At 38.1% G+C, this 10,000-nt stretch overlaps 1 protein-coding gene across 1 annotated transcript in view; it reads right to left on the minus strand.

Annotated features, from left to right (window-relative positions):
• Positions 1-10,000, minus strand: part of NEK6 (NIMA related kinase 6) — a gene marked incomplete at its 5' end in the record, with an annotated part of 90,981 nt that overhangs the window by 17,762 nt on the left and 63,219 nt on the right. Inside the window, 1 exon segment of the mRNA XM_053695834.1 lies at positions 4,640-4,753. Within this exon segment, the coding sequence (XP_053551809.1) occupies positions 4,640-4,753 (114 nt within the window).

The following is a 10,000-nucleotide window of genomic DNA, read 5'->3' on the forward strand; positions in this document are numbered from 1 at the left end:
GTCTCAGACTGCTGTTCCTGTTCCACAGCGTGGATTCTGGTAAGATCGTTTCATTTTATACACAGTGTTAACATAGAAGACAGGGTCACAGTGTGGCGCCTTTTATCTTTACAGAATCATGGGTTAATATTCCTAGTAGGGGGATTATTGAACAGGGGGGGTTTATACATGATATTGTTTATTGTGTCATTGCTGCGCTTGTGCGGGATGAGGCTCTGGCAATGCGTGGAACTATCAGGTTCTTTTTCCGGGAGTCTTTGTGCGGCCTTTTTTGGCGTGTTTTCTCCTTTAGGCAGGGGCGGTCCTGTGAAACTCCTGTGTGGGGGTTCTTCACTTCCGGTCTGATCTGTGACGGAGGAGTCGAAGCAGTTTCTGTAGTCCGGGTCATAGGAGGTGGTGAGTGCCTTGGCCATTGGTGGTTATAAAGGTGCCTGTTATTTTCTCTTTTATTCTAATAAAGCGCAAGCTATGGAGTATTCTGACGCGTTAGAGGGTACTCCCTCTTTAACAAAGTCTCATACCTGTGTTTATTGTGAGGTTCTGGTAGACCAGCCTGCCCAATTATGTTCCACATGCCTTAAGAGGGTCGAGACATCTAAAACTAAAAGAATGTCTAGTACCACTGAGCCGTCTTCCTGTGGGCTCTCCGTCCCGTGAGGTGCGTTCCCGAGTTGAGTCCCCTATTGCACATGCAGCGCCTCAGGGTCTGACTGTTGCTCCTTCCAGAGAGATTTGTTGGCCGCCAGATTTTGCAGGTCAACTGCAGATGGCGGTTTCCAAAAGTGATCCACACATTACCACGTTCTGCTAAGCGCAAGACCTTTCAAAGTGGCCAGACCCAGGATTTGTCCATGTTGGTAGCTCCTGTGGAGTGGTTCGATGACGAGGCCCACTCAGACACTTCGGGGTCGGAATCCGCATCATCTAAAGCTCCGGCAGAGGAGCCTGGCTATACGTTTAAGATGGAGAATTAGCGCTTTTTACTAAAGCAAGTGCTTGCTACTCTGGAGGTTCCGGAGCAGAAGCTTCAGGAGGAACCTTCTATCCCTAAGCTAGATAAGGTTTATGAGGAAAGGGTGGTACCCCATACCTTCCCGGTTCCTATAAAGATGGCTAACATTATCAAGAACGAATGGGCTCGATTAGGTTCTTCCTTTTCCCCTTCCTCGTCCTTTAAGAAACCTTTCCCATTCCGGTTGCCTCCACCTGGTGGCCAGGTTCCCAATAGTAATGAATGAAGCCATGGACTCTCCTCCCCACGATGGAAATTAAATTATAAGGTAAGCATAATTTATGTTACTTAACAGATTGGCTGTGGTGCTCTTTGCCTCCTCCTGCTGGCCAGGACTGATATTCCCAACAGTAATTGAGGACGCTGTGGACTCACGATATCATAAGAAAGAAAGTATAAATATAAAAAGACTGTGCACATTTTGTTAATGGAAGTAAATTGGAAAGTTGTTTAAAATTGCATGTTCTATCTGAATCATGACAGTTTAATTTTGACTTGAGAGTCCCTTTAAAGGACATGAAACACAAAAATGTCATGATTTAGACAGAAGAAAATGTAGAGGGAAAAATGGATATAACAGAGCACTCAAAAAGTACTGAATAGGGAAAATTCTATATATATGTGGATTGGCAGGAATCAGGTTTATATAAAACGTAACTTTTAATGGTAAAAAATAATAAAACTATATATATAAGTGGTGACAAACCATTCACTCAATCAAGTGTAGTTAAAAATAGTTAAAATGGATAATGGATGCTGTAATGCCAGGTATTAACCATACTAGGTGTGTTAAGTGGGTAGGTCTGGCAGGGAAGCACCAAAAAAATCCTCACGGATTGCACAAAAACTGATCTGCAAAAGAGGATTGACCTCCAACAATAATTATCTAACTAGTGCAATGCTGGAGCGGTGCTATCACTTGTCAGAATCCCACACTGTGTATATTAGTTCAAATATGGGGTTTAACAATAAATTCCCATAGAAATACTGGTCTGTTTATCTGAGCCAATTCAAAGGCAAACAGTCAGGTAGAAATACTATCGAAGTCACCTATATATTAACATCCATTCATAGCTATAGTGGTTTAACACACACAAAGCATTAAGACAAGCATTCATACAGAGTGCCTGATGCGCATTTCGCCACGTCCGTGGCTTTCTCAAAGGCTAGCCGTAAAAAAAATAATGCTTTTTATTTTAGTACTGGCAGACTTTCTGCCAGTACTTAAGATGGTGGGGACAATTGTGGGATGGGGGAGGGAAGAGAGCTGTTTGGGAGGGATCAGGGGGTGGGATGTGTCAGGTGGGAGGTTGATCTCTACACTAAAGCTAAAATTAACCCTACAAGCTCCCTATAAGCTACTTAATTAACCTCACTGCTAGGCATAATACAAGTGTGGTGCGCAACGGCATTTAGTGGCCTTCTAATAACCAAAAATCAATGCCAAAGCCATATACGTCTGCTATTTCTGAACAAAGGGGATCCCAGAGAAGCATTTACAATCATTTGTGCCATAATTGCACAAGTGGTTTGTAAATAATTTCAGTAAGAGACCTAAAGTTGTGAAAAAGTTAACGATTTCTTTTATTTGATCGCACTTGGTGGTGAAATGGTGGCATGAAATATACCAAAATGGGCCTAGATCAATACTTTGGGTTGTCTACTAAACTACACTAAAGCTAAAATTAACCCTACAAGCTCCCTAATTAACCCCTTCACTGCTGGGCATAATACACGTGTGGTGCGCAGCGGCATTTAGCGGCCTTCTAATTACCAAAAAGCAGCGCCAAAGCCATATCAGTCTGCTATTTGTGAACAAAGGGGATCCTAGAGAAGCATTTACAACCATTTGTGCCATAATTGCAGAAGCTGTTTGTAAATAATTTCAGTGAGAAACCTAAAGTTTGTGAAAATGTTTGTTAAAAAATAACGATTTTTTTTATTTGATCGCATTTGGTGGTGAAATGGTGGCATGAAATATACCAAAATGGGCCTAGATCAATACTTTGGGTTGTCTACTAAAAAATATATATATACATGTGAAGGGTTATTCAGGGATTTTTGACAGGTATCAGTGTTACAATGTAACTATTGCTTATTTTGGAAACAAAAAAATGGTTTGGAAAAAGCAAACTGTTACTTGTACTTATTGCCCTATAACTTGCTAAAAAAAAACAAAGAAGATGTAAACATTGGGTATTTCTAAACTCAGGACAAAATTTAGAAACTATTTAGCATGGGTGTTTTTTGGTGGTTGTAGATGTGTAACAGATTTTGGGGGACAAAGTTAGGAAAAGTGTGTTTTTTTCCTTATATATTTTTTTTTATAGTAAATTATAAGATATGATGAAAATAATGGTATCTTTAGAAAGTCCATTTAATGGCGAGAATAACGGTATATAATATGTGTGGGTACAGTAATGAGTATATAATATGTGTGGGTACAGTAAATGAGTATATAATATGTGTGGGTACAGTAAATGAGTATATAATATGTGTGAGTACAGTAAATGAGTAAGAGGAAAATTACAGCTAAACACAAACACCTTAGAAATGTAAAAATAGCCCTGGTCCCAAACGGTCAACAAATGGAAAAGTGGTCTGGTCACTAAGGGGTTAAAGGGACACTGAACCCATTTTTTTTTCTTTCAAAATTCGGATAGAGCAGCAATTTTATAATTTACTCCTATTTTAATTTTTCTTTGTTATTTTTGTATCTTTATTTGAAAAGCAAGAATGTAAGCTTGGTAGCCAGCTCATCTTTGGTTCAGCACCTGGGTGAGGCTTGCTGGTTGGTGGTTAAATGTAGCCACCAATCAGCAAGTGCTATCCAGGGTGCTGAACCCAAAATAGGCCGGCTCATAAGCTTAAATTCCTGTGTTTCAAATAAAGATACCAAGAGAACAAAGACAAATTGATAATAGGAGTAAATTATAAAGTTGCTTAAAATTGCTGCTCTATGCGAATCCGTGAAGAAAACATTGGGTTCAGTGTCCCTTTAAGGAAAGAGGCTATGCGGATACACAGATTGAATACATTGCATCCAAAACTCTTCTGTGATGTTTTTGATTTTTTCTTTAGCTATTTTGCAATATTCTGTTATTAGAAAAGTTTTCATTATGTTGTGTTTGTTTGAAACATATGCTGATTATTTGCTATGTTTTGGGTCTTCTCTTTTAGGATATATAAGGTAGTGATGTCATTATGATGTCATGAGGGTGTGTCAGGTTTAATGTCTTATAAAAGCTACACATTTGTAACTTAAGTAATCAGCCTGAGGAAGGGACAGTAACCTCAATGTCTGTTTACACCGCTCGCACGAATGAATACTGATCTATAGGGACATTGGGTGTGCCTGCCCTTTATCTGTGCAGCAGTATTTTGTTCTATCGGTGGCGGTTATATGCAGCGCCTATCATTGGTGGACCTTCTCTAGCATGTAAATATCTATTCTTCTAAGCCTTCCAGTCTGCATAATTATACTTAGCAAGATACTGACGTTACACCAAATCCAGGATACAATATCCACAAGACAATGTTATATTCTGTACACAGGATAGGTCTAGATACTAACATTAATATAGTCCGGTCCTAAGAAGCAGCCAGTGAAGATATAACACGACTTACCTTCTCCGAGTAGTGTTCTTTGGGCAACGGTGGGTAGTCACACTTTTCTATCTTCTGACACAAGGAAAAGAGGTTCATTTTGTCACCGTAGAAAGGGCTCTGGAGAGCGGCCATCTAAAGAAGACAAAATGTACACACATGAAATGGTGCTGCACTATTAATACCTATTTGTTTATAGACACGTAGCGTTTAGATTCCAGGTCAACCGCTTTGTACTGAATACTGCAGAGTCATTTGGAATAAGCGGATAAAGTGTATTCTCTCTCACCATAATGACAACATACAGATTGTTATTGAGTGTTACTGGCTAAGTAAATTGGCATTAGGCTTTAATTAGGCTTTTCTTTATAAAGAAGACATTGTTTGCACAGCTAGAAGCCAACCAGACAAATCAGGCCGAGCACCCGGTATATATAGTGAAAATAGAATAGCAAATACTTCAGATCCCAACACAAACAGAATCAAACATTTAGAAACACAACGAGAAAGCAGTGCACACAAACGGTTAAAATGTGTAGAATAATGACTGAATATTCACAATGTACTCACTTAACTACCCAGAAGTCTGCTATAATGGAAGTGGTTAATCAAACAACACAGGCGGTTTGAAATCAAAGAATCTATGTAGTTGCTATTTGAGAGCCTTGTTTAGTTAGTTATGGGCCTGAACAAATAGTTGTGCATAGGCATTAATAACAGTTTAATTACATATACGTACACCCTATGTAGTTGCTATTTGAGAGCCTTGTTTAGTTAGTTATGGGCCTGAACAAATAGTTGTGCATAGGCATTAATAACAGTTTAATTACATATACGTACACCCTATGTAGTTGCTATTTGAGAGCCTTGTTTAGTTAGTTATGGGCCTGAACAAATAGTTGTGCATAGGCATTAATAACAGTTTAATTACATATACGTACACCCTATGTAGTTGCTATTTGAGAGCCTTGTTTAGTTAGTTATGGGCCTGAACAAATAGTTGTGCATAGGCATTAATAACAGTTTAATTACATATACGTACACCCTATGTAGTTGCTATTTGAGAGCCTTGTTTAGTTAGTTATGGGCCTGAACAAATAGTTGTGCATAGGCATTAATAACAGTTTAATTACATATACGTACACCCTATGTAGTTGCTATTTGAGAGCCTTGTTTAGTTAGTTATGGGCCTGAACAAATAGTTGTGCATAGGCATTAATAACAGTTTAATTACATATACGTACACCCTATGTAGTTGCTATTTGACAGCCTTGTTTAGTTAGTTATGGGCCTGAACAAATAGTTGTGCATAGGCATTAATAACAGTTTAATTACATATACGTACACCCTATGTAGTTGCTATTTGACAGCCTTGTTTAGTTAGTTATGGGCCTGAACAAATAGTTGTGCATAGGCATTAATAACAGTTTAATTACATATACGTACACCCTATGTAGTTGCTATTTGAGAGCCTTGTTTAGTTAGTTATGGGCCTGAACAAATAGTTGTGCATAGGCATTAATAACAGTTTAATTACATATACGTACACCCTATGTAGTTGCTATTTGAGAGCCTTGTTTAGTTAGTTATGGGCCTGAACAAATAGTTGTGCATAGGCATTAATAACAGTTTAATTACATATACGTACACCCTATGTAGTTGCTATTTGAGAGCCTTGTTTAGTTAGTTATGGGCCTGAACAAATAGTTGTGCATAGGCATTAATAACAGTTTAATTACATATACGTACACCTTATGTAGTTGCTATTTGAGAGCCTTGTTTAGTTAGTTATGGGCCTGAACAAATAGTTGTGCATAGGCATTAATAACAGTTTAATTACATATACGTACACCCTAGAGTAGGGGGGATAAAGAGTAATGCCTCTGAGCACAACAAAATGAGATGAGCACAGTGGTTAACATGTAGCTTTTATTATTACTAGTAAAAATGACCGCACACAGTGAAAAAACGGATACACTGTTTACCGCCAAGCACAGAAATGTTAATAACACTACACTGCTGGCGCTGATTAAAGGGCTTATTTTTAGTCGTAGTATGGAGTAAAGTTGTGAGTCTGACATAACGTTGTAGAAAGGTATAGGTTTACACTGATACTGGTTTGTATATAAAGGGAAAACAAGGTGGGCACCTGAATATACCAGGACTCTGTTACACACACTACCAATATATGTCAGCTATCAACATAGATGAAGAGAAATGATTTAGCCTACTGAGTAGCTGTAGTTTGCTAATAAACACTCTGATAGGGCAGCAGGAATCAGTATCTTGGATTATTAGCCGTTTTGGAAAATTTGGCAAGTGTGTGAATAATACATAGGAGTATTTGTGCTGTCCACTCCTATGTACTTCTACCACAGTATTAGGTGACTAAAACTGGGCACAATTGTGCCTTTCTCTTAAGTGGCTGAATAGGTTATCTCCTCAAAAGTAGCGTTACTTAGTATCATGTTCATTGGTAATCAGATTGTTAAATGTTACTCGCTAAACAGGCTGTTTTGCCAGGAATATAGCGATTGAGCTAAGGTAAGTACGTATATAAAAAAACTATATTTCACAATGAACTGAGGTAAATATAAGATACACTAGCTAAGTAAGTAGCACTATTCCGTATTCCATACATTTAAATATCGTTTTACAACTGATATACGCTACCCAGGCTGTAATGCCAGGAATGTAGGGATTAAACTATGGAGGATATATAAACAAAATCTATATTGTATTTTACACGAGCAGAGAGCAAGTGAAAAACCAACATAGAGCCCCTAACGCGGTCGCGTTTCACTATCGCTTCCTCAGAGGGGTACGTGGGGCTGACAGTGAATCCTATTTACGGTATCAGGCATCCCTCCTCTTGATTCTGATTAGCTGGAAATTTTTACATGACATGTAACGTTATTGGTTAAAACGCTATTGTGTGGAATCACGTGGACATCAAATATCCAACCGTGAATTAGTTGATATGTTGCTATGGCTACCTCAATCGGTGTGTGTGTTTATGTGCAATGTTTTGATCACTGAGTAATCACTTCTGTATTTCATCATAGCGATCAGGAGATATATATTACGAAAACGGTCAGTTTTTATCCTTTCACTCAGAAGTGTCCTATTGCATGTTAGATACAAATGGAAATAACTCAGAGGTGTTTCATATCGAATGATATTCAAGGACAATAAAATACATAAGATGCAGAGTTGATGATTATAAGCTGTAACTCTGCCTATTTCTGGGGTTTCTCCTATATTTAAATTTGAATTGCCTGATTTGAGAAGTAAAGATTCATCTAACGTAAAGAAAGGTGAAAGTGACAGTAATTTATTGGTGTTAAAATATTAAAATACGAGCTAGAATTCAATATATAAGAATCTAGTGGATATTGTGAAAGATTATGAGGCCGAATTATCAAGTGTCTGTCGGACCTGATCCGACAGTGCGGATCAGGTCCGACAGACATCGCTGAATGCGGAGATTGATAAATGGGCCTCAATATCTTTAACCATAAGTTACTCGGTTATTATGACAGAATGCTTTTTAAAAAATGTGTATTGTGGTGAGGGATGTCTTAGGTGTGAATTCTGTGTAGGCAATCAGTGCTAATAGTGGAACTTGAGTAACAAACGTTAGAAAGATCATATTGTCTTAGAATGATAATATGAATTAACAGAAAGTGCTTGTGAAAACAAAATGAGAAAAATAACAAGAAAGAGGTTTGAGGTGGAATTATCATGTGACACAGACTTGGACTAAAAAAGGAGAAAGGTCCAAGATAAATTGAATAAGAAAAGAAAAGAAGGTTTATATTGAGAAAAGTAGAATAATATAGGGATTAACCCATGGTGATAGTGTGCTTGAAAGTAATGCGAAAATGCAAGTTTGAAGTTCATATACTTCCAAATGGTTGTGATGCAAACACTGAGTAGTGAATGAGTGAGTAACTGCAGGATTATTATTTTTCTTTTTGATATAGTTAATGAGTAAAAAAAACATGATCGTAACAAATCAACGGCCAGATTACGAGTTTTGCGTTATGAGGGGTGCGGTGCTAACTTGCACGTTATTGTCACCGCTCACTTCCCTACAGCGCTGGTATTACAGGTTTTTACAAACCCTGCATTAAAAGGCAAGAAGTGAGTGTAGAGCAAAATTGTGCTCCATACCGCACTCCAATACCAGCGCTGCTTAAGTGAGCGGTGAGCTGGTTGTACGTGCTCGTGCACGATTTCCCCATAGACATCAATAGGGAGAGCCGGCTGAGAAAAAGTCTAACACCTGCAAAAAAGCAGCATAAAGCTCAGTAACACAGCCCTATTCATTCCTATGGGGAAACAAATTTTATGTTTACACCTAACACCCTAACATAACCCCGAGTCTAAACAACCCTAATCTTACACTTATGAACCCCTCATATGCTGCCCCCAACATCGCAGCCACATACATTATATTTATTTACCCCTAATCTGCTGCCCACAACATCGCCGACACCTACATGTTATTAACCCCTAATTTGCCACCCACATTGCCACCACTATATTTATTAACCTCTAAACCGCCGCACTCCCGCCTCACAAACATTAGTTAAATATTATTAACCCCTAATCTGCCACCCCTAACATCGCCGCCACCTACCTACATTTATTAACCCATAATTTGCCGCCCCCAACATCGCCGCCACTATATTATATTTATTAACCCCTAAATCTAAGTTTAACCCTAACACCCCCTAACTTAAATATAATTAAAATAAATCTAAATAAAAATTACTATCATTAACTAAATTATTCCTATTTAAAACTAAATACTTACCTATAAAATAAACCCTAAATTAGCTACAATATAACTAATAGTTACATTGTATCTAGCTTAAGTTTTATTTTTATTTTACAGGCAAGTTTGTATTTATTTTAACTAGGTAGAATAGTTACTAAATAGTTATTAACTACTTACTAACTACCTAGCTAAAATAAATACAAATTGACCTGTAAAATAAAACATTGGCTAATTGGAAAAGCCAATAGAATAACCCATAATCAAAGAGAGTCCAGCACACATATATACCAGCTGCACGCTGCCAGGGTTCCTGCAAACCCCCAAATAGACTCAAACAAAGAAGGCAGCAGCATAAATTTTCACCAAGTTTATTTTGGCACAAAAGCCCACAACGTTTAGGAGGAACACCCCGAAACGTTGTGGGCTTTTGTGCCAAAATAAACTTGGTGAAAATTTATGCTGCTGCCTTCTTTGTTTGATGTTACAGCCAATAGAATGCCAGCTCAATCCTATTGGCTGATTGGATCAGCCAATAGGATTGAAGTTCAATCCTATTGGCTGATTGCATCAGCCAATACGATTTTTTCCACCTTAAT

This window comes from Bombina bombina, chromosome 12 (assembly GCF_027579735.1).
Source record: "Bombina bombina isolate aBomBom1 chromosome 12, aBomBom1.pri, whole genome shotgun sequence".
Lineage (NCBI taxonomy): Eukaryota > Metazoa > Chordata > Amphibia > Anura > Bombinatoridae > Bombina > Bombina bombina.